This window comes from Tenebrio molitor, chromosome 2, assembly GCF_963966145.1.
Source record: "Tenebrio molitor chromosome 2, icTenMoli1.1, whole genome shotgun sequence".
Classification (NCBI taxonomy): domain Eukaryota; kingdom Metazoa; phylum Arthropoda; class Insecta; order Coleoptera; family Tenebrionidae; genus Tenebrio; species Tenebrio molitor.
Genome location: NC_091047.1, coordinates 32,161,324 through 32,186,757, shown reverse-complemented (window position 1 = coordinate 32,186,757; position 25,434 = coordinate 32,161,324). Strand labels below are relative to the sequence as shown.

The 25,434-nt window shown below is 35.5% G+C and overlaps 1 protein-coding gene across 2 annotated transcripts; it reads left to right on the top strand.

Annotated features, from left to right (window-relative positions):
- The first annotated feature begins 1,250 nt into the window (after nt 1–1,250).
- Nucleotides 1,251–6,072, top strand: LOC138123514 (sperm-specific sodium:proton exchanger-like). 2 transcript variants are annotated; one of them, XM_069038273.1, is made up of 13 exons: nt 1,251–1,613; nt 1,669–1,910; nt 1,952–2,253; nt 2,342–3,068; nt 3,111–3,296; nt 3,353–3,527; nt 3,578–3,939; nt 3,987–4,480; nt 4,523–4,771; nt 4,817–5,090; nt 5,139–5,387; nt 5,445–5,583; nt 5,662–6,072. In XM_069038273.1, the coding sequence occupies exons 1-13, from the start codon at nt 1,446–1,448 to the stop codon at nt 6,031–6,033; spliced, it is 3,939 nt and encodes a 1,312-aa protein (XP_068894374.1). In that variant the 5' UTR covers nt 1,251–1,445; the 3' UTR covers nt 6,034–6,072. The 2 variants fall into 2 exon arrangements, with proteins under 2 accessions (XP_068894374.1, XP_068894373.1); XM_069038272.1 differs by lacking the exon at nt 1,251–1,613 and having other exon boundaries at nt 1,816–1,900.
- The last annotated feature ends 19,362 nt before the right edge of the window (nt 6,073–25,434 follow it).

Genomic DNA, 25,434 nt, shown 5'->3' with positions numbered 1-25,434 from the left:
ACAATATCGAAATGCGTAACTCATTGTTCATTTTTAAGCCTCCAAATTAAAGAGAGGACATTATCGATAAATGCCGTAAGTGTGACAAAGACAGAAGTATACACAATTTTGAGGGATGTTTGTATCGTGTCAAACAGATTAACTTACATTTGTGAGATGGGAATATTGGCGCAACCCGCAACCGTTGTGCGAGACACTGCTCCCACTCGACCAGATGCGAGAATGCATTTAGCGCGTGGCCAAAGCACCCTAACTCTTTAAGCGCGGATTTTAAATATTGAAAATTAAAACGCCGACTACACCTGACCTGACCTGACGTGACCTGACCTGAAAAATGATGTGACAGCGTCCTTATATCGAAAAGAACTATTATTTTGCTATTTTGCACGTTTGAACCTGATATCTGGGGCCGCCGCAATTTCTGATCACGCGCCGGCGCAGCTGTGCCAGTGCTTTGGCTACGCGCTAAATGCATTCTCGCCGACCGCATAGTGTTTACCCCCACCACTTTTCGTCACATAAAAAGGTTGCCGATCAGAATTTCAAGACCCTCCCATAAAAAGTTTCACTTCAAAAAAATGTGCTTGATTTTGGTGTTAGAACTAATATAGCACACAATTATCAATTTTACCAATTAAAACTTATTTAAGATTCAAATGTGTTTTTTTTTCGGCGGCGAACTGGGCTAGTGGCGAAAGGGCTGGCAGCAAACTGGCCCAGTGGTGAAACGGCTAGTGGCGAAACATCATGGACCCAACTATCACGATGGGCTTGTGGCTATCGTTGCTGTAGGAATAAGATTGCACTAAAATAAGCAAATATAGAATTTTCACAAGAAGTCATCAGTACTTAATTCTCAAAAATGTCTTCAAACAGCGATATGGAAGTACCCTCCGATATTCAAGACTCCGCCAATGCTGCTATCGGTAGTTTAATCCCGGAAGAGTCTAGAATAAGATACGCTGTAGTCCATAAGAAGTTTGAAGACTGGTGCGAACCATCAACGAAAAGGCTCTGCTAGCATAATTTCAGACCTTACAAACACTGAAAGTATCTACATCTACAAATTTACGAATTGTGTTTGTAATAATTTCGTTTCAAACGTTTAAAATAATGTACCTTGACTTATCATCATTAATTAATTATTCGGTTAATTGTATGCATGCTTTAAAACATGGCCAATTATGTAAACTCTTTACGTAACTACTTTACATTACTGTCTTACTTGACAGTTATGAAAAATGTGACGTCTCTTAACGTCAGAAATTGAGCTAAAATTTGATTCTTCAAAACAGAATTAGATTTCATTTACATCAAATATTTGACTTGACATTATTATTAAAAGATTGTAGTGATCTTAGAAAACGAAAAACAAAATTTATTTACTCTACACTTTTACATCTGGAGAAGTGAAATCACTACATCATATACTTAGAATTGTAAAAATGTGTACGTTCAAGTTGTTGACAATTTTAATCTTGATCCAGGAGATAAATTGCGGTAACGATACCGACACTCTAACAGATTATGGTCAACATTTTCCCCCCTACATGGGGCTGATGATCATTTTCAGTGGTATTGTGATATCTTGTGTTATACGAAGTGTCCTTACGGTAAGTAAAGCAATAATTCTTATTTTTAAATGACATGAAATTCGAAAATTTCCAGAAATACAGTGTGCAACTTCCTTCTGCTTTGTTGATCTCTTTTCTTGGATTAATTTGGGGGATATCTTGTTTACACTCCAATATCCTTGCGAAAGCCACCGACTACATGCTCGTAAATCCAGAAGACATGGCGTACGTTTATCTTCCAATTACAACTTTCAGCATTTCATTCTGTCTGGATATTCACATTTTCTTAAAAACTCTTCCGCAAATCCTGGTTATCGCCATACCCGGTACCGTTGTGTTCTCTTAAGCGAAGACATTGCAAGAACGATCTCTTTCAGTGTCATTAATCAGCGCTTCTGTGTGGGGGTGACAATGAAGCTGATAATCGATCCGACGTGGAGCATTTTAATAGGTTTAGTTTTCGGGATAAACCTCGCGCCCATCTACCCCACTCCTGTGATCTACTTGCTGAAGCAGCAGTCGACACGGACTCGCCATCTTGGCGTCCTCTTAGAGAGCGAAGGCCTCATCAGTACTATTCTTGGTTTCGCCATCACTAAGTTCCTGTTTGGATATATGGTATCAAAGGTGATCCATTGGTATCAGTTCTCTTTGTTGACTTTACGTTTCTTAGGCGTGGGTGAGTAAAGGAAGTTGTGGTCTTGCTTCTAAAGGCATTCAGTTGTGGAGGTCAATGATTACGACGGTAATAAGGGCTTCTTTGTTAGGTCTACTCATGGGCTACGGCGCCGGTTACATCGGCAAGATCCTCCTCCGAAAAATGTCCACAGATCGCCTTAGTATCCTAGTGATGTGCTTCGGGATTCCGTTGTTTACGTACGCCATTTCGGAGGCTTACATCTCCGGATACGGAGTGACGTCGGTCCTGATGGTTGGGATCATGATGGGATTAGAACGAACGTCACTACCTCAAGACATCGACAAGTTCCTAACAAACATGTGGAAAGTGGTTGGCGTCCTCATGGATATAGTTATCATTTTGTGGGCGGCCATATTTATGGCAATGCATTCGATACCTCTCCTGAATTGGACAGACGGCGTACTGATCTTGGTCACTTATTTGATGTATTACCTGATCCGTTTCGTGTGTTTCCTTCTCTTCTCGCCTATTTTGAGCAGACTAGGCTACGGTATGAACCTGAAGAACATGATAGTGTGCGTGTGGGCAGGACTGAAGGCTCCTTTCAGTTTAATACTCGGGATCTTTTTAGTTCATGTCAAAAGCGAAACTGATCCGATAGCTAGAAAGTTTTTGTCTCATTACTTCAGCGTTTACGTCTTGGCGCTCCTAATTAATGGATCTTTTTTGCGAACGGTGCTAAATTTTATGGGGCTGACGAAGATCTCCATGGCGAGGCAAGTCAACATGAATAACTGCATGAAACATATTTTCAACAAACGAGAGAGAACTATAGCAATACTTAAGATGGACAGGTGAGTGTTAGCTTTTTGGGCAAAATGACTGACACGAAACAGGTTCTTGGCCGACACGAATTGGGCAACTGTCATTGCCGCCACTACCATCAAGCACCCATACAAGATCGGTTTAGAAGCGGAGGACGACGACGGTTTCTTCATGGGATACCGGTTTTCGTATTGTCCAGATTGTAAAAAAGAGATAGCTCCAGAACCGACAGCCAAGGAGATGAAAGAAATGACCAGGTTTTGGACTAGAAACTTTTCAAAAGCTGTTAGACTCGATCGTTCTTGTCTTCCAGAGAGGCCAAGATGAGGGTGCTCAAGGCGAAGAAGATGTCCTATTCGAGACAATACGAGAACGGAATGATGTCCAAAGAAGCCATACGTATCTTAAGTCAAGCGGTCGAACTGGCGATGGATACAGACGAAGCCACAATCGCACTCGAAGGCCTACAGAAGAAATTCAACGAAGAGGTTTGTTTCCCCGGCTGTGCACCAAACAAGACGACTCATTCGTTTTGAAGGGTTGGTTGAGCGGCTTTATCAGGAAGCGTGTCAAGACTTTGTCCCATGATCATAAAATTTTGGGCAGACCACCTCAGGAGTACTGGAGGCGACTTTGCTATCACGTTGTCCAGAGCAATGCTTTTGAACGTTACTTCTTCGTCGTGACCGTCTTAAACGCGATTTTTGTCGGAATCGACCAGTACTACCATCCTTCCTTGATATCCGATGCAGCAAAACCACCGCACGACATTTCTTTGCATTATGTAATTGTAGCGACGGATTTATTTTTCTGCATCCATTACATCGGGGAATTTGTGATGAAGATTTTGGCCAACTCTTGGCTGCACATTTGGCCGGACGGATTTCGCAAATATTTCAAGTGAGCAAAGATTATAACCGTTATTTTCGCTCGACGGTTCGTTTCAGATCTGGATGGAACATAGTAGACTTCTTTGCAATGATGGCGGTAATACTAGACACTATTTACCACATCCATGACTTGACAACTCCCTATCACAACGTAGACGTGGGCTCGATGCTCATCATCCGACAAATCATGGACGTTTTGCGCCTGGTGCGATTCGTGAGATTCCTTCGTTACCTCCGTGTTTTTTATCCGAAACTGATCAAATACTTAGATTCTTTGATAGATAAAAAAATGTCATTTACGTACGAACTAGGTAAGAGTTACGCAGTAGGAGAGACCGAAGTCTTGGAAATGCTTCCTTACATGATCGACAACAAGAAAATCAAAGAGGAGGTGAAGCACAAGATCGAGACGGACCGAGTGACGGTCACAAAACTACTGGGAATGGTCCAGAAAGAGAAGCCTTGGATTGCGATCACTGTCAAGACTATTCAAGCCATCCGCACGATACTCAACAGCATGAGAGAGGCGATCGATCAGTTGAGATCTTCAGGTTAGTACATTTGGCAGCGTTACGAAAAATAACGATTCACAGGTTGGGTCGACACTTACGAACAAGAGAAGTTGATGGCTTCGCTGACCGAGTTGTACAAGAAGGTCAACTCGATAACGGCGGTACAACCGAGCCCTCCTAAAGTGATTTTCAAAGAGGTGGCGTGGATGGCTGACGATGAAGTCGTGATCGACTTTCTTTTTGAGAATGTGACCGTGAAGAAGTTTGAACCAGGGGATGTCGTATTCGGCTTGGGAAACGTCGCCGATGGTATCTACATCGTAGTCACAGGTTTCCCAAATCACGACCTCATAACCTCATAATAACTTTCCAAAGGACTTTTCATGATAAAATACACTCCGGATACGAACGTCCTTGAAAGTCTGCACGACTACGGACGCTTGCCCATCGCTGACTATCTCTCTTGTACCCAATACGAAGAATCTGTAGTGGATTACATAGTTTCGGGAAACTGCATTGGAGAATTGAGTACTCTGACTGGGAGGCCCTACAATTCTATCATCACAGCGGACGCACACAGTCAGGTGTATGTCTTGAGCAACGGAGTCATTAGAAGAGCCATGGAGTTAAATTCCGATCCGATTATAGGGTCAGTACTTCCCGCTCTTGAAATCCCAATTATGCGACTTGTTGACAGGCTCGAGTGCAGAATTTGGAAAGAGGTGAGCATCAAGATCGCGATACCTCTTCTGATGTCCGTTCCGGCGTATCAAGCTTTTTCCCAAGACCAGATCAAGTACGCTCTAGAACGAGCCTTTATGCCCAACCTATCCAACTACAAAATTTTTGCGGTGACTGAAATGATCCAAGATGTGATATTGATTGACGGTGTGGCTGCAGACTTTAATACCAGAGAACTGTTCGTAGCTCCTTGTTGTATTCCCAGGTTCAACAATTAACCTACTTTTAATTCTAAACCTAACACTTTGGATGGTGTTCGCAGAACAGTTCAAAAACTAATTCTCCCCACGAGCAGCCTGATGAACCTCGCGATTGACGTCATAACTAAATTGTTAATTATTCCTGAGAAGGATGTCGACGAGTACGATGTGATGATGCTTGCAGAAGAGACATGCGAACTGGTAAACAATCAATCTTTTTTTTCTTCATTTTGTCCATTTTGTCTTCCTTTTTCTTTTCTTCACTCTGCATTTCTTTAGGTTGCTACCGGATCATCTTCCAGATGCCTTCAGCATGTGGTGCAACAACGCCGTTCTAGAAATCGCCGCCGAAATCGAATGAGGAAAATGACGAGCAGCACGAGTAGAGCTTCCAGACCTGGTGCTGCTTCTGCTGCTTCGAAAGCAGGTTCGAGCATAAGCGACTGGCAATCGCCGAGTACAGATACGACGGGGTCAATGGTGTATTTCAAAGGAAACGTTTCTGACGCCACCAGCCTCTTCATGGGAGATTCAGAAGAGGAAGAGAAACGTGCGTTTGATTACCAGGATTTCAGACACAGAGCGGACTCCAAGCAAAAAACAGACTCAAAACACAAGACCGACACACAAAGCAAACATTTTGATTTGTAAATTTGTTGTTAAGAATTAAAACTTACTATTTTTGTTCGATACTGTCAGAATTTGAGAATTTTCTCCTGTGTGAACGGATTTTGATAAATATCACAATTTGTCAAAACGAAACGTCAAGCTAATTTTAAAGATTTTAAGCGATCTGGAACCTTGAGGGGCTCGTCGAACAAAGATAGTTATTTTTGCAACGAACACGTATTGCTTAGCAATTAGACGAGAAAAATTGGCACAATAAAACCACGAGGGCGTAGGTCGGAGTTGATTTTATCGTGCCAATTTTTCGAGTTTAATTGTCACCCCTTCACGATTGTTTTAAACACGCAGCAGGCCAGGATATTTTTTTGTTACATTGGCGTCAGGTCCTGTCATATGACGTTTCATTTTTAAATATTCGCACTATTGTCAATTTCGTTAGTAATTTTGTAATAGTTATTTATGCACGAAGGGCGTAATCATTCGGTGACGTCTTGGTGCATACAAGATTTTATTTTTCACTATACGTGTTCTTAAAAAAAAAACTGGCATCTCTGCAATTATGAATTGATGAGGCCGTTATGAATTCATTACGCCCGTTTATTCTTATTACGCCCTGTTATTATTCCCCGGTTGTTATGACATGTGTACGTATTTCGTACCTATCCTAAGAGTTATCATCCAATTATATTAAAGTGAAAAATAAATAGCTATTATTTTTCACTTTAGTATAATTGCATGATAACTCCTAGGATACGAAATACGTAAACATCTCCATAACAACCGGGGAATAAAACAGGGCGTAATAAGAATAAGCGGGCGTAATGAATTCATAACGCCCTCATCAATTCATAATTGCAAAGATGCCAATTTTTTTTTTTTTTAAGAACACGTATAGTGAAAAATAAAATCTTGTATGGACCACGGCGTCACCGAATTATTACGCCCATCGAACGATATCCATCTCTCGGGCTAAAGCCCTCGAGCTGGATTCATCGTTCTCCGGGCGTAATCATCGTTGTAACGCCCTTGGTGCATAAATAGCTAATTATGTATTAAGGGCGTAATGAAGGCGTTTGTGGCCCGCGGCGTGACATTAGGGCTCGAGACGTCAGTCGAGAGCCATAACAGGCTAGGGTCACAAACGCTAATTATGCCCGTGGTACAAACAAAATTTTATGTCCGGTCGAAGTTTTGAATTTTATAATAATTTAGGTATATTCATTTTTGTAATGAGTTAATGACGAACTAACTGTGTCTATCGTAGAGGGATATGGAGGGAGCACTCTTCAAAAAAGTGGCTACGACCGCGCTTTTCTGTAGACCTAATAAAAGGTCTCCAGATGAGCCGAGCGAAACCGAAGTTAACACAGATATTTCATCTTTCCAGTGGCGTCCCTTTAACTTTTTTTCTGGGACAATTTTTGTAGGAATTGTAGGAAGACGACCGTAAATATTTAGTTCAAAATAAAAATAGATCAGAGTTATACAACTGAAAAAATACAAAGACAATTCACCAACCGGTTCACGTGTAAAAAAACCAAATCCAGTAAAATGAGGGCACATCGACGCCTATGAAGCATCTGATGCCCAACGACCCTCGTCATAATTTTTCACGAAGTACTGGCGGTCATTTTAAAAGGCGTCATAAAAGGTCTCCGCACAGGTCTCGCGACGTGCCGCTTCCTTTGCCAGCATAGGCAGTGCTCCCTCCATATCCCTCTACGGTGTCTATCGATATTTTGAAACGACTTTTTAAACACTAATTAACATTTTGGGTCGTTTATGATGGTCTCATTCCTAGGGGATTATTTACCTACCCTGTAACAAAAACTCTCGATGGTACCTGCGGATTATTGAGGATCGGTTACTCACCACTTTTACGACAATCTTTGTTAGCGGGCAATAAACCACTGAAGGAAGCAAAAGGTCGTTTTAGAATATCGATAGACGCACTTTAGCAATGATTTAAAATGTCATATTGCTGTCACTGCCAAAATGAATGAATTTCCAAAACGGAGTAAAGCATCAATAAGCAAGCAGACGAAGCAGCACATTTTAAAGGCTTTCAACAAAATTAAGAAAGAAATTACTCATGGAGACAATGGAAACGTAAATACGTAAAGTACAAAATTGTAGAAGCAGTGGCGAATGTTTTTTCGGTAAATCCTAATCTAAAATCAAACTCTTCCTAAGTGCTGCACAGGCTTCAGTCCCAGAAGTATGTATAGAATTTTAAATAAAGGACAAGAACAAGGCTTATGGGAAACTTTAGCATCCATGACATATCCACAAATATTGTTAATTTGGTTGAAGATTCGGATTCGGACTTAGAAAACAGCGACGATGACGAGGATGAGTAGCAAAATGCAAAATTATTTCATTGTTACGTTCAACTGCCTTTTCGTATTTGTGTAGTGCAACTTTGCTTTTTTCTTGAAAATAATTAAACACATTTAGTTTCACTATACTTTGAATTGGACCAGTTTTGACAGAACAAATGACGTGACCCATAACCTAACTTTTTAAACGAAACGAAACGTCAAGCTAATTTTAAAGATTTTAAGCGATTTGGAGCCTTTAAGGGGCTCGTCGAACAAAAAAACGTTGTATTCAACTCGTTCGTGTGTAAATTGGGCCTTTTTTGGAACTCGTGGGCCTTTAAAACGCTCGTTTCACTCGCGTTTTAAATTGGCCCACTAGTGCCAAAAAAGACCCAATCTACACACGAACTCATTAAATAAACTACCATTACTCTCGTGTCAAAAATAAATTACGTCCTGGGATTTAGGGATATTCGTTACTAGGTTGCCATAAATTTGGTTAGATTGGAGCACCGCCGTCTTGATGATTGACATATTTCACTATACATCTGCCTGGGCGAAGCTTTAGGGCCTGTGTTCTCCACGGCGCCACTTTAGGGGGGAATGTCACTAATTCAGTGAAGTTGTCAAAGTGCAATGTCAAGAGTCTCACAGTTTAAAAGTAACTTTAATAACAAACATTTTATTAATTTAGTTGATGCTAGTTCTGTTTGGTGTTGCTGGTCTTTAGTATTTTGCTGTTAGTGTTTACGAACTGGCTTTTTTATCATATTAGAACTGATATTGGGGTAAATGCAGCAACAAGTTCCGTTAGTTGTAAACCTATTTCTGGAATAATACGAGTATTAAAATTATAATCTCAATCTTGGATTTGCAGTAGGTACATTATTTCCTAAGCGGATCGTTTCAGATAAAGATGGGTCCATAACAAAACAATTAGGTATATTTGCCTAATTAATCCGTGCCATTCTTGGTGGAAATGAGTGGAAAGTATACTTTAAGTTTTGTACAGTTTTGAATGTAATTATATAATTTTGGACAAATTATTATTCTATGAATTTGCACTCGCCACTGACCAAGATATTTTCAAAAAACGCGGCGCTGAAACTTTGTTCCTTCCGCACAACCGAACCAGTTAACAACATCTTGCTTCTGCCAATTTAGAATATCCAAACTGTAATCTTCTATCTTCTATCTTCTATATACAGTGAGCGGCAAAAGTATGGAATAAATTCCTTATTAATTAAACAAAATTTTTTTCAAAAAAATCTTTGAACAGGTCAATTTTAGTTTATAAAAATACATGTTTAGTACCAAAGAAAATTCCAAGCAGTAATTTGTTTTCGAGTTATGACGTCATCGATAGTTTTTTTTAAATGGAAACCCCCTATTTTTTTTCTTCATTCTGATAGCCCTCTTAATTGTCTAAACGACAGTACAAAAATTTTGTTATCTTACATAAGGAAATTTTTGAGAAAAAAAATAATAAATTTGGAAAAAATAAATTTTATAACGAACAAAAACAAGTCGAAAAATCAAGTAAGTAAATCAAACAGTCAACTGTTACTGTAAATTTTATTCGTATGTGTTATTTGTTTTACAAAACGTTTTCGAAAATGACTCATTTAATAGAAACACAACATACAGAAATTTTAATTTTGATTGGGTGCGGGGATAAAACTAAATAGAACTAAAACAGGGGGAATTTCTTCATAAACTTGCTTATTGTGAATAAGCTGGGGGATGGCAATTCGAACATTTAATTCCACAATTTTAAGTACTTACTAACACAGTTTTTGACTTGTTTTTGTTCGTTACAAAATTTATTTTTCCCAACTTTATTATTTTTTTCTCAAAAATTTCCTTATGTAGGGTAAAAAAAAATGTATACTGGCATTTAGACAATTAAAAGGGCTATCAGAATCAAGAAAAAAATATGGGGTTTCCATTTAAAACAACTATCGATGACGTCGTAACTCGAAAACAAATGACTGCTTGGAATTTTCTTTGGTACTAAAACATGTATTTTTATAAACTAAAATTGACCTGTTCAAAGATTTTTTTGAAAAAAATTTTGTTTAATTTTGAAGGAATTTATTCCATACTTTTGCCGTTCACTGTATATAAAAATGAATCGCCGTTCGTTAGTCTCGCTCGACCGATTTGAATAATTATTTTTTTATTTTGTTCGCTTTACTTCAGGGGTGATTTAAAAAGAAAAAAAAATCGGAAAAGTTGCCCGGAAAATTGGAGAATTCGGGAAAAACTGAAAGAGCTTTTTTCTGTGGGAATGGCTGGAACGATTTGGCATTTTTTTTTTTAATGTTCGTAATAATCCGTGTGAGGTTTTTATGTAAAGAAAAACTGGAAAAGATGCCCGGAAAATTGGAAAATTCGGGAAAAACTGAAAGTGCGTTTTTGTGATGGATATGCATTATTATTTTTTTTTTGTTTTGTTCGTTATAGTCGTGAAAAAGTTTTCAGGAAAAAAAAATCGGGACAATTACAAAGGAAAGTCGAAAAATTCGGGCAAACTGCAAAAATTATAATTTTTGTACGCATTCTCGATCACAACTGACGATAGGAACGACATATTTGATTAATTCTTTTTTTTTTCTGTTCGATATGCCCCGGGATGGAAATAACTCAATTGAAAGTTTTTAATAGAAAAAAAAAATCTGGAAGATTTGGAGAAAAATCTGGAAAAAATAAATTAAAATAATTCGGGGAAAACTGAAAGTGCCTTTTTGATCAACTCAAGACCATAACTCAGGATTCGAACGATGGCTATGCGTAATTCATTTTTGGTTGTGTTTGTTAGGGTTTTGGATAAGTTTTCGGAAAAAAAAAATCGGGAAAATTACAGACAGTCGAAAAATTCGGACAAATTTAAAAAATTATAATTTTTGTATGCACTCTCGATCATAACTGACAATAGGAGCTACATATTTGCTTGATGCTTTTTTTTGTTTTCAATTGAAAAAAAACCTGGAAGATTTGAAGGAAAATCTGGAAAAACGCAATCCAGTAAATTAAAATAAAATTACATTTGCTTTTACTTTTGTGTTGTTACGCGATCTGTCCGACAAATGTAGTAGTTGTTTTATTTCTATTCCAATTTATTTGCCTACATGCACAAATGTCTTGTGACAGGTGATTGTGAAATTGGGAATCAATACAATCGGATTGTTTGCTTGAACATCGATTTTGCAATCGAAATGTAAATATTGGGTGATTCAAAATAATTGTGGATAAATCTGGCAACTATGTACAAAAATTTATGTGGCAACTGTGTGGGTGGAATAGAGTTGACATTTTTTTGACATAGTCGCGCAATTTTGAAAGTTGTCAAATCAATGTGTAATGAAATTTAAAAAATCAAATGCACGCTTATGAAATTTCGTACAAATGTCAACTCTATCCCATTCACACAGTTGCCACATAAATTTTCGTACATAGTTGCAATACTTATTCATAATCATTTTGAATCACCCAAGAAAACTACTTGAGATTCATTGTAATTTCAAATTTAATGGAAGAAAATAAATAATTAGTTTCGACATGAAATTCTGACTTAATTAAATTGTGACTTAAATTCTGGAACAAAACCGCATGGTTCCAACTCGACCACACTCCAGGCACATCACACATTTCCAGCATTTCAGCAGTGTAGAATACTGCCGATAGAATTCATCTCCCATGTAAAATTCCTCATTTTTACTTTGTTTACATATTTCCAATAGCTTTTCACAAATTCACAAAACGATCACAAACAAATTTAGGTATTGAAATTTGGACAAGACAACGTCGGTCGAGTCAGCTCTTCGCGATGTTATAATACATATTGGGTTACCCTCCGCATCGACCACTCTTCTTCTAATTTGGAAAGAATGATACCTCGTAAACGTCAAATTCGCCTGTCAACTCTGTCAAAGCTGACAACCGGAAATCAGAAATGCGTTTAGATCACAGTGGTACCAATTGTATTTATGTTTCATGTACATAAAAGACATAAAAATTAAATATGAATGTATATTTATTCAAGACTTACTTGTGTTTTGATAGAGCAGAGTTTGGAGCAGCTTACAGTAATTTTGAGAGACAAAACGTTTTCATGTCATCTGACAAAACAGGCATGTTTACGGAAGTTTTCTTGAAACATTCTGTCTCCATCATAGGCTGTGGTTCATACTGGCTTAATGCAGGTCCTTTCCTTTCTTTCCATATAGGTACATTTTTTATCTGTAGACGATAATACATGAAATTCGGAGATGTCGTGTCTAAAACAAAACAAAAAACTTAGCAGACCCAAGAAAAAAATATAATTGTATTTTATTGAAGTGTAATTAAACCAAAATACAACCTATTACAATGCAATAAAGTCGCAGCCACATGTTTACATCTGCTACCCTCTCCAGCTTTGCAGGAACATGAAATGCTGACTACAGATGCATACTTTTTCCTGTTAATCTTTAAAACTGCTTCAACAGTGTGGGGTGGTGAATCAAGGGCAAGAGTTTGCAAGCAAAGTGCGTAGACGTGAACTTTAAATTCGGTTCTTTTTGAAGCTTCACATAGAATTAGCTGCCTGCTTTTTAAAATCGCTTCCCCTTCTATAAAATTTCTCGAAGATGGACTGGCATCTAAGGTTACACAAACCTGCTCCATGCTTAGAAAAACACTTTCTTTTTCACTATTCATCTTAAAAAGCAAATGAAAGCACAATTATCTATAAAAACACTAGTCTACAAATTTTGACTTTAAAAAAGTATTCTTCGCGTAAAGTACTTTTTTTTATTAATCTTCATATGCTAAATACAAAATTTATAATATACATATACTTAAAATTAGTTTCCGTTTTCTAGAAAAAAAAAATTAGAACATTTTTGCAAAAATTAACAGAAATCATACTGTTCTTCTATACATTATTCTATATATTTTGTATTCTGCTTCTGTAACATCTCGACAAACAGTCCAGCAATAATACTCGTCTACAGTGAAAAAATATTCGGAATAATTTTAACTAATTTTTGCTTGTCTACCCATGCTGAATACGAGTTCATAAGTAAAAGTCATTTATTAGTTTAAGTTTTCACGATACCTGATATCTTCCAAATTTAACGATCCTAGCCTTCTTGAACTAGATAATATTGATATTTACTTAGTTAGTTGGCATCAAATGTTGAAAATATTGTGTTTTAGTGCTCTGTTCTGTATTACTAAGTGATAAGAGTGTTAAAAGAGACATTTTGCTATAAAATATAAGTATTTTTTTACTTTTAACACTTTTATCACTTACTAATGCAGAACAGAGCACTAAAACACAATATTTTCAAAATTTGATGCCAACTAACTTGTAAATATCAGTATTATCAAGCTCAAGGAAGTTAGGATCGTTAAATTTGGAAGATATCATTGATATCAGGTATCGTGAAAACTTAAACTAATAAATGACTTTTACTTATCAACTCGTATTCAGCATGGGTAGACAAGCAAAAATTAGTTAAAATTATTCAGAATATTTTTTCACTGTAGACCAGTGAAATTAACGATAACAAACATACACATGCACATGAATTTTATAACTAAAAATATATGCTATAATTCTACTGACTTGGGGTATTACATGGACTATACCTAACTTTACAAACTTACCGTCAAAAATTCACTTACAAACATAAACTTAAACAACAATTAAAAAAATGTCTTGAATGCACAATTATAACACCACGTAAAAATGTTCAGAAAAGCACCTAAATTTCACTTCTACCACATAAAAAGTAACAATTTGTATTGGGGGCAAATGCAACAAACGTGAGTAATCCCCAAGCTGACGTCACGAATCCGCAGTTACCTACATTATCGACAGGCGGGAAAACTAATTTGAATTCCCAATAGTGGGTCCAATCTTTATTTGGCCGGGAGTAGCCTAAAACTATATGCACGACCTATTCACTTTTCTATACGTCAACATGTATTTCCACATCACTCCATCACTGACTAACTAGAACCAAGCGCTGAGTTGCAGCCTATAAGCAGGGCCGGCCCAGATAATTATATATTAAAATTACGGCTATTAAAGTTATATTAGATTGGTAACTAATAATGAACTGAAGTTTATGTAACCACTGATTTAGCTTATGAACCACAAAAAAATTTAAGAAATGCTTTTAGCTATAATAATTTAAACATTATTACAACCAAATAATCGATCAGTCAATCGACTGATCGATTATTTGGTAAGTATCATCATACTTTGGAAATATCATTTGCTAACATCATTCGGAATGATAAACGAGATACATACCTACGAGAATTACGAAATATAGATGATATACCGACTCGCACAAATGCCTAATTCTGAATCCGACTCGGTGAGAATGACACGCGACAAAAAAGTATTAAAACAATACCAGGTTTAAATCCAACTGATCAAATTAACCAGGTAAATAGAATAAATGTGTCACCGTTGAAAAAGTAATTGGCCGTTTGACTTGTCGAGCGCGTGCATCGTCGGACGCATTTCAGTAACAGAAAAGAAAACATTGCCTGAGGCAAGACAAATTTTCCCTGGACCAAGTATACATACTCATATACAGGTGTTTTCGAAGTTGAGGCGTTCCTTTTAACATGTGATAGTATGCGTTGTTATAAAGAATTTTAGCCAAAATCACCTTAGTAAAATGTGTACGGCAATGAAGATATCGTGTGTTCCACAAAAAACTCACTCGCAGCAAGCCATGACAAAAGTGAAGTATGTCTTAGTACCAGATGTGAAATGAACTACTAAAGTAAATTTATAGGTTATCTGTCACAACTCAGAATATGATGAAAATTTTTAAGTAACAAATGAACTACTTCCAATGATCCTAAAATCGACATGACCAGTCTATCTATCTCTATAGTCATGGCTTACTGCGAGTGAGTTTTTATTGGAACACACGATACAATAGGTTAATTTTTTTGAAATTTTTGAAACCGGTCCTGCTCAAATTTGCGCTGATTTGTTAGAAATTGGAATTGACAAAAAAAATATCAAATGAGCATGGACGTTAATCAAAACTACTGTCAGAGTTGTCATCTAATTTGTCGAAATGGCTTTATTATTAGGAAAATAATGAGATCACGGATATGTTGCAAATGCATGGGCAATGTTATCACGTTATCAGAATGCATCTGCAGCGTCCAGAGAGTATTGCAAAGCGATTTCCGGAAAGACACCATTCTGGGCCAGGTTAGTTATTAATCTAGTACAGCGGAGAAATGGACAGGACCGGACTTAAAATTTTAGAAAACAATAAAAATATACGGGGTGATCAAGAAGGACTGTTTAAGTTGGTAACATTGAATTGTATTTTAAATCGTATAACAGGAGTAACTTTCGGTTGTTGATGGCTTGCTGTTGTTAATGCTATACCTACATCAGATATTTGTCAAATAAACCAACAAAACATATCCGGTTGCAGTGTTATAAATAACCGAATTAAAAAAATTTCTTAATTGTACTGCCAACTTAAACAGTCCTTCTTGATCACCAAGTACAATCAATTATCTCCGTTAATACAAACATTTTAATAAGAAGATTTAGGCTAAAATTCTTAAGAATAATGTGTAGTACCTCGTGTTACAAGGAACGCGTCAACTTCGAGAACAATTGAGGTTGGGTATTACTTTTTTGTTAAAATAAATTACCTACCTACAGCAGACAAAAAACTATCACTTTAAAAATTAAATTTTGTTAGATGCAGTTCAAATTTAGTATACATTATGAAAAAATGATAGAGAAATAAAATCCGTGATTAGAACTTAATTAAAATGTTTGGATGTAAAGATATTTGGTTATTTTAATTTGGGCCTTTCTACTTTATGACCATTTATGGCAGACGAAGATTTATGAGAGGTTCAGTTTCTTCGTACTAGTAATTGCGGATAAGAGTAATAACCAAAAACTTAACTTTTCTGTCATAAATTTTCATTTAAAGTAGAAGGGCCCAAATTAAATTAACCAAATATATTTACATCAAAACATTTTAATTAAATTCTAACGACGGATTTTATTTCTCTATCATTTTTTCATAACGTATACTAAATTTGAACTGCATCGAACAAAATTTAATTTTTAAAGTGAAAGTTTTTTCCTGCTGTACCTAGGTAATTAATTTTAACCAAAAAGTAATACCCAATTTTTGTGGCGGTGAACAGTATTTATGCATCTATAATACCTTCATATAAATATAATTTAGTTTTAAAGTCATTTTCCTACGGGACACAAGTGATGGGACACCCGGTACAAAGGTTCGTATATTCGAAATCGCCCTGGTTACTACAATAACCGCTGTAATACCTGGTAACTAAAGAAAATCAAAGATTCTTATTGGTTTATAAAGTAATGATAATGAATGATATAGTCGTATTTATTCCTCGTATTTACTGTTTGGCTGTCAAATAATGTTATCCAAAACTCTTCAAGTTGGGATTGATTTCGTTCACTTGACTATAGATTTAGCATAGAATAAGGTACACTTAGGGCCAGTTTATAGAAAGAGAATTAAATATTTAATTCGAATTAAATTTTAATGCGCGATTAACCCATGACTCAGAAACTTCGATTGGTTCAATCTGATCACGTGTTCAGTTAATCTCACATTTGATTACGATTAACTTAATTTCGCTTCTGTAAACTGGCCCTTAGCCTTGTAAAGGCTTTATGACAAACTTCTACTTATTTTATACCTTCCTATCTGAGTGCATTTAAGTCCAAAATAAATGTGTTTTTCACTTTTCACATTAGACGTGAAGAGATTTTATAATAACTTTTTTCTCAGCCAGTACCTGTTCAGGTACAGATATAAATTGGACCCCTTTAGTACCATTGCGGAAAAAGACCTATAAAGGACGACGCACGAACTGGCATTACCCAATTTCTTGGCGCCCGAAACGGCACTAAAACAGGTAGGAACCCAAAAACGCACGAAACGGGAACGCACGAAATGGGAAAAGACGCTTATTTTAATCTTCTTTACTTGGTTCCTACAACCGGACGAGGCGAATTGTCTCCTACTTTTTCCAAGAGGTGAATTTATCTCAGAATAAGAGGCGAATTGTCTCCCAATCCAATCAACCCAATGCGGTGATAATCTTCTTATTTCTAAATGAAAGCATTAAGTGTCTTTCACATATCTTATTTCTCGTTTTTTGGAAGGATGGAACAACTATCAAATAAACAATTCCGACTCATTAAAATTTTCTACAGTTCTTACCATTTATTCAAATGTGGTAAAATGCCTATAAGTGCTTATTCACAATGGACATAGGCTTGACATAAGGCATAAGAAATTCATGATAGTGCTTATTCACAATGGACATAAAACATAAAAAATACATAAGAGATACCTAAGAATAATTTATAAATTTGGGCAATTGGAAAATAATTTATGTGTTCATATAACTCGAATATGATTCTCCATGCCTTTTTGTACACAACAGTAATGTTCACTGAGGTCACTTTTCATAAGTTACGTAATAATTGATACTAGGTATATAAAGTTGACTCAAGTTGCAAAAAACCATTTTGCATTTGCAACAGTATTTTTATGGCATTAGTCATTTGAAATTACTTTAAAACTGTACTTATATGGAAAATATTCAATCCAAATTATGATTTTCTGGCCTTTTTGTGCCTTTATTTGGTTTAAAAATATTGAAAAAATGCTGTTGCAAATGACAAGTGGTTTTTTGCAACTTGAGTCAACTATACACTGCATGTATCATGAATTTCTTATGCCTTATGTCAATCTTATGTCCATTGTGAATAAGCACTTACGAGTTTGTCAAGCTTATGTCCATTGTGAATAAGCACTTATATGCGAATAGTACTCCTGAAATGTGGCAACATTTTTGTATTGGGTGGCAGTTCATATTATATACAGAGTTATTCTACATTATTGTAGTTTCAATTCAATTCAGTATATTTTTTTCTCACTCACTTCTTTCCGGGCTTTGGTTTTGACGTTGTCAAATTTTGCTTTAACTTGTTCCAATGTTTGATTTGTCTGCAAATTTTTCCTATTAAATTCGTTCAGCACTTAACTAGGCCTTCTCCTGTTGATGAAATTGGTTAGTAAATACAGGGTTATTCACGAGAGACTTCCGATGAAAATTTCGTTAAGTATATGCAACCGAAACTACAATTTCCAATAGTTTCTAGCTTCCTAAATTTATAAAAACTAATACTCAACAATTGTTGGCCCTTATTGTCTGTCATGTCAATATTATCGGTCATGTCAGTTTTGCTTTTTCACTTTTGCTCATAACCTCAATAAAGAGAAAGTGTCATAATTAATCTTATTCGCAAAGCTATACTCGAAATATTTTGGATATGGATTGTCAAACTCAAGGTCGCTTAAAACTTATGATTGAACTGTACACTAGTGATATCTCATAAATTCCAATAACCTTATTGGCGCGCCTAGTTACTTTTGCTGGTAGTGCCAACTTAACGACAAGTCCCCAATCCACATCCATAACGTTCCGACTGTACTTGGATTGCCTAAAGGATTGCCAACTTATTTCGAATTAAACAAAATATCAAGTTCTACGGGTGTCTCGTATTTTGGGTTGCATATAACGAAATTTTCATGGGAAATTTTATTGGATGTTTTGGAATTATATACAGGGTTATTCACGACAGGGGTACTTCTGAATTTTTATTTTGCTGCAACCAACAATACCAATGGCAGTAACTACTAAATCAAACGTGTTATTTATTTTAAATTAGAAATCAAAGTAAGTTGGATAGATCTCTGAGAAATGTCAGATTGACAGATAACCTGTATTTAATCAAAATTCAACAAATAAATTAACAAATTAATTTAGTGTAAAAGGTGTTCGAAGTGTCTACCATCGGCTTCTAAACATCCGCAGCGGCGACAGAATTCTTTCCACACTCTCCATAAATGAGGAGCATGTGGCTTTTCGTCGTTATTGTAATAACACAATTTTCAAATTGACAAAGATTTTTTGCTTTAACGTCAAAGAGACAGAACTAAGTGCCATCGTGGATTCAGTTATAATTATTTTCAAAATTTTAAATCAAGATATTGTTGCAATGTGTATAATGGGTTGCCGTAAAAAGAAATTCAGAAATACCCCTCTCGTGAATAACCCTGTATTTATATTTGTCAACATATTCTAATGGATATAAGTATTTCTTCTTCTTTCGAAAAATTTGAGGATCGTTTTCGTTTTTTGTTGTTCATTTTCGAAGTTTTATCGAGTTCACGTTAGTTTTTGTTGATCTTATTTGATTGACGTTTAATTGTAAGGTCAAAATTGAATAATGTTACTTTCTAAATCAAAAGTAGAAAATGAAAATATTGAAACAATTTCAATTTAATAACCAGAAGCAAAAAAGACATTTGCCATTAAAACACGAATTGCGCACGAAATACATACGAACAACATTTTTTCTACAGCAGTCAAAAAAAGGAATAGATTTATTAAAATAAAATTATTATAATTTACGTAATTGAGAAATAACATTAAAATATAAAGTTATCATGAAAACATTTTGTAACATAGGGAACGCGCAACTGTTTTTTTGTTATTATGAAAAAATCTGATATTTGTTTCGGTAAGAATTACGAATTTACCTATAATTTCGTTATAATTACACGTATTTTATAATTTTTTAGAACGAAGTGATGGATTGTGACTATGACAGTGAAAGCGATACTCCGCTTGAAGTAACGGAGCGAGCAAATGCTGCAATTGCAACCATAATACCTGGAAAATCGAAAACCCAATATGAGAGAGCGTACATTCAATTTCGGGAATGGTGTACGACAAAAAATGTATTAAGAATATCGGAGAAAGTGCTTTTAGCTTATTTGGATGAAAAGTCAGCAAAGCAAAACCACTGACACTATGGTCTACCTTCTCCATGCTGAAAGCAATGTTAAATGTAAAGGAAAACATCGACGTCCGAAAATTTCCCAAATTGGTGCCCTATCTCAAAAACAAATCAGTTGGTTATCCAGGGAAAAAATCAAAAATTTTAACACAAGAAGATATAAGTAAATTTATAGAAGAAGCTGCCGATGAAAAAAATTTATTGAAGAAGGTAATGAATATACACATCATATTATACATAAACAAAGCTAATAATAATGATTCGATACAGGTTGTGCTCATTTTGGGCATAAGTGGCGCTTGTCGTCGAGAAGAGTTAGTAAAATTGACTATCGATGACATAGAAGATGTGGGCTCTGTGTTGATTGTGAAAATCTCGGACTCAAAAACTCATTCTGAACGTTCTTTTACTGTTTCAAATGCGAAATATATTGAGATATATCGGAAGTACACAGCTTTACGGCCCCCTCATGCTTCAAGTCGTCGATTATTCTTGAGATAGTATAATGACAAGTGTGTTAACCAAGTTGTCGGCATTAATAAAATTGGAGAGATTCCTAGTTTAATTGCAAAATGGCTTGGAAAAGAATTGTTTCATAGATACACAGGCCATTGTTTAAGACGAAGTTCTGCTACACTATTGGCCAATGCAGGTGGTAACATGACCTCTATTAAACGCCACGGAGTGTGGAAGAGTACTGCCGTAGCCGAAGGTTATCTAGAGGATAGTTTAAACAACAAAATTGCGATTTCAAATAAAATTTCAAACTGTCAACCCTCCACTTCCCATCAACAGAACATGGCTGTCGAAATTTCAGACAATCAGGTTTGCACTTCTGAGGGAGTGAAAAAGAAGTGCGAAGAAGTGTGCGAAAACATCTGTGAGAAGAACGAATCATTTGTAATGAAGTCCTCTGGAATTAATGAAGGAAATAGTGGCTCCAAATGCACAATTAATATTTATTTCAATAATAAGTGATGTTTGAGTGATTGTAACAATTTGTAGCTATACCCAAAGTTCTATAGCCTGTAATTCTGTTTGAATAAAATTAATTGAAGAAAACATAATTTTTTTTTCACTATTAAAAAAAATAATCATTTATTAAAATCTATATATATAAAACAACTCATAATAGATACGGTAATAATGGAACAAGCTAGAAAAAATAATAGAAATATTTGTACCGCATTCATAGACTACAAAAAAGCCTATGATTCAGTACCACATTCATGGTTAATTAAAATTCTTAAAATTTATAAAATTAATTTGGATTTGATTAACTTTTTATCCCATGTTATGACATTTTGGAAAACTACTTTAAATTTATCAATAAACAATACTAAATTAAAATCCGAGCCTATTCAAATTAAACGGGGAATTTATCAAGGAGATTCTTTAAGTCCTTTATGGTTTTGTCTAGCCATCAATCCTTTGACAAATCTATTAAATAGCACTGGATATGGTTTCAATATTAGAGTTAATAATACCACACTATCCAAATTAAATCACCTTCTTTATATGGATGACATAAAACTTTATGCATCTAAAAAGAATCACATTTTATCTTTACTAACAATAACTGAAAATTTCTCAAATGATATTGGCATGAGTTTTGGTATTGATAAGTGTAAAACGCAATCAATATGTCGTGGTCATTACGAAAATTTAGAATATATAACTAAAGAAGGAGAAATCATTAAAAATTTAAATAAAGGAGAATTTTATAAATATTTAGGTATTAATCAATCAAATCATATTCAACATTCAATTCTAAAAGAAAATTTAGAAAAACAATTTTATTTAAGAATTAAATCTATTTTAAAATCAAAATTAAACGGTAATAATTTAATTAAAGCAGTTAATACATATGCTGTTCCATTGTTGACCTATTCTTTTGGTGTTATAAAATGGTCCAAAACTAATTTACAGAATATAAATATTCAAACTAGAGTTCTCTTTACAAAATTTTGTAAACATCACCCCAAATCTGCTATTGAAAGATTTAATTTACCACGCGAAAATGGTGGTAGGGGTTTTTCAAATCTAGAAATTCTACAACACAATCAAATTGCTTCACTAAAAAATTATTTTCTCAATAGAGCTCGTGATAACACTTTTTTTAATGCTTTGGTTTCAGCGGATAAAGGTTACACACCTTTAAATTTAAGTGATAATGTAATTTCAGATATTGTTGAGCCAAATATACCTGACACTATAGCAAATATAAAACAAAAGTCTTTACATGGGAGATATTTTAAAGAGCTAGAACAGCCAGAAATTAATATTCAAGCTTCTCATGCATGGCTTAAAAAATCAAATATTCATCCTGAGACTGAGGGTTTTATATTTGCAATACAAGATCGTGTTATAAATACAAGAAATTATAAAAAACACATATGTGGTTTACAATCGATCATCGATAAATGTAGGATTTGCGGAACTGAAGGGGAAACCATTGAACACATCATTTCTTCTTGCACCGTTTTGGCTCAAAGCGAATATAAAAAACGTCATGATATATTCGCAAAAATTATACACATGAATTTAGCAGTTAAATTCAATTTATTAAAGGATACACAACCACATTACATTTATAAACCAGAAAGTTGTTTAGAAAATGACAATTACAAATTATATTTTGATCGCACAGTTTTAACTGACATTCACATTCAGCATAACAGACCAGACATTATTATTTCAAATAAACAACAAAAGCAAGCATATCTTTTAGATATAGCTGTTCCAAATTCACACAATATAACACAAACATATAATACAAAAATTAATAAATATTTAGAACTATCCGTTGCTATGAGAAATCTTTGGTGTTTAGAAAAAATTTCCATTTTACCATTTATAATTTCAGCAACAGGAATAGTACCGCAATCTCTTTTTAAAAATTTAAAAATTTTGGACTTAGAGAACACATTGGTGGTTGAAATTCAAAAAGGTATATTATTATACTCATGTCACATCGTGAGGAAATTCCTTAACATTGACACAGAACATAAAACACAAAAAAGTCAAAATGCGGAGGCGAGACGCCGGTAATTATGTTGATAAGCACTGCACTATTACTTGATAGTATTATCCGTAATAGTGTATGTACTCCGGCAAAATTGCCGTGCCGCCGGGTGGAGGTGGGATAAAAAAAACAAAGTCGGGTTAGTTACGCTATTTATAACTCAAGAACGGCTGGACAGATTTTTATGATCTTTATATTGTTGGATTTGTCTCCGCCCCGATTAGCAGAATAACTATTAAAACATGGAATAACTAACGAAAAAAAAAAATTATGAAGAAAATTCATTTTGAAAGGTTATGTCATTGTCACAATCTGTCATTGTGCGCGCATCGACAATTTGAACTTAATTGAGATTTAACGTCAGCTGAGTTTTAACACCAAGTGTGATCAATGGTGATTAACAACACGTACTTTTGCATTGTACAGGGTGCGACAACATAACTTCCTTTTTTGAAATGTGCGCTATTCAGACTGTAGGGGTCGTAATGGGGCGAGGGTGGTCTCATTCGAAAGCCGTGGTTTAAAAGATTTGTTCCCTATCCCCCTGTCAGCTGCCATCATGCGTTAGAAGAGTGGAAAGCCTGCGTTTGCCGTTGAGGTCTACTTTTCAAACTGATTTTCTGTGATCGCAACCGTTCCGAAATCGCTTCAATGTTGGGTCGTGTCGCGAACCAGAAATCAATTGTTACATGGGTCACTACGTTTAGACCATGATTTCAGACAAACCGGGAGTGTGACAAGACGAAAAACTGGAGTCTCACCTCAATAAGGGGCAATTTGTAGTAGAGAGCCCGCTCGCCCGATTTGTCCCCTTGCAATTTTGTTTGTTTTTTTTTTTTTAATCTCGCGTTTATATCAACCATCAAAGGACCCTACAAGGCTAACATCCCTGCAGAAATTGCGAACATACCCGCTGCTATGTCATGGCTAACGCTAGAAATGGGCTTATTCACATATTCAGTGTATCGCACCTGTATATAACTAATTATGCATTTAAGTACGTCAACTGTCTGTAATTATTTAAGTGCTACTCCAAGTAATGCTACGTCACGGGGGAAGCTGTTTTAGGGTTGAACATTTATTGCTGTGCGGCATACCTAACCTTGAAACTATCAAACAAGTGAACAGTGCGTCCAAACCATCAAACCAACAAACCAGTGGAACAAAATCTTCATCTACAAAATGTTTCCAACAAACACGCATATGCTTAGTAATTCTCTTTCCAATTTTTAATTTAATTTTCCATATTTTCTTCCCGTCAGATGTTGACTGTGCATCCCAACCAAACTCATTAAAATATTCAATCCGTTTATGGTGATTGTTAATTCTGGATTATTTTTATACAGTGAATTTTTTTATCAATGAACCATAGAGATTTACATGGTATAAAGTATAAACTTTATTTCGTGTCAATTGCTAATTTCAAAATTATTTTTCGGACATGAAATAAAGTTCACACCATGTCAATTCCTATGGTTCATTGATAAAAAATTCACTGTATAGTTAGTTACAACTCGGGACACAGCAATTTGCTCTACTGCTCATTATACTCTCACTTCTTGCAAATGAATTTACCGAAAAAACTTAATTTTTCAATACTCTTATCAATGAATTGTCGTAAATTCACCGGAGTTAATCACATTTGCACATCACGTGATGTGAATACCAATAATCTCCTTCATTTTGATTATTCATTTTATCTTAATAAAAAAACTTAATTCAATTCAGCTAATAAGTTAACACAACATTTATTGATTCTGAGGCGGTACGAAGTTCGCCGGGTCAGCTAGTTTAACATAAAATAACATTTTTAATTTACAATGCGAAAATTTCCGACAATAATGCGGAATCTAGAAAAGTGCCCCGAATGCTTGCAGCGTTTCCACGTTGCATTGGCAAGGGAAATCCTCTCAAAAAGGAATTTCTTAGATTTTGAATCCCCTGATTCCGCGATAAGTCGGTCTTCGATGACATTAATGAAATCTATTGTTTCTTTGCACCAAGGGCCTAAGGTTTCAAAGGCTAAACCTTTAAATATGTAGTTTGACGAAATAATTGAACTATATTTGTTATGTTTGCGTTTGCAAGCCATTTCAGCGGCAAAACCTGAGACTTCAGATGTTTTCAATACGTAACTGTCTGCAAGTGTATCTACGACAGTAACGTCC

Excerpts from the sequence above, each read along its gene's own strand:
- LOC138123514 (XM_069038273.1), top strand. The coding sequence starts at position 1,446 with ATGTGTACGTTCAAGTTGTTGACAATTTTAATCTTGATCCAGGAGATA. Across the intron at positions 2,254-2,341 it reads TTTACGTTTCTTAGGCGTGG|GTCTACTCATGGGCTACGGC; the intron begins GTGAGTAAAGGA and ends CTTCTTTGTTAG. Across the intron at positions 5,388-5,444 it reads GCTCCTTGTTGTATTCCCAG|AACAGTTCAAAAACTAATTC; the intron begins GTTCAACAATTA and ends TGGTGTTCGCAG.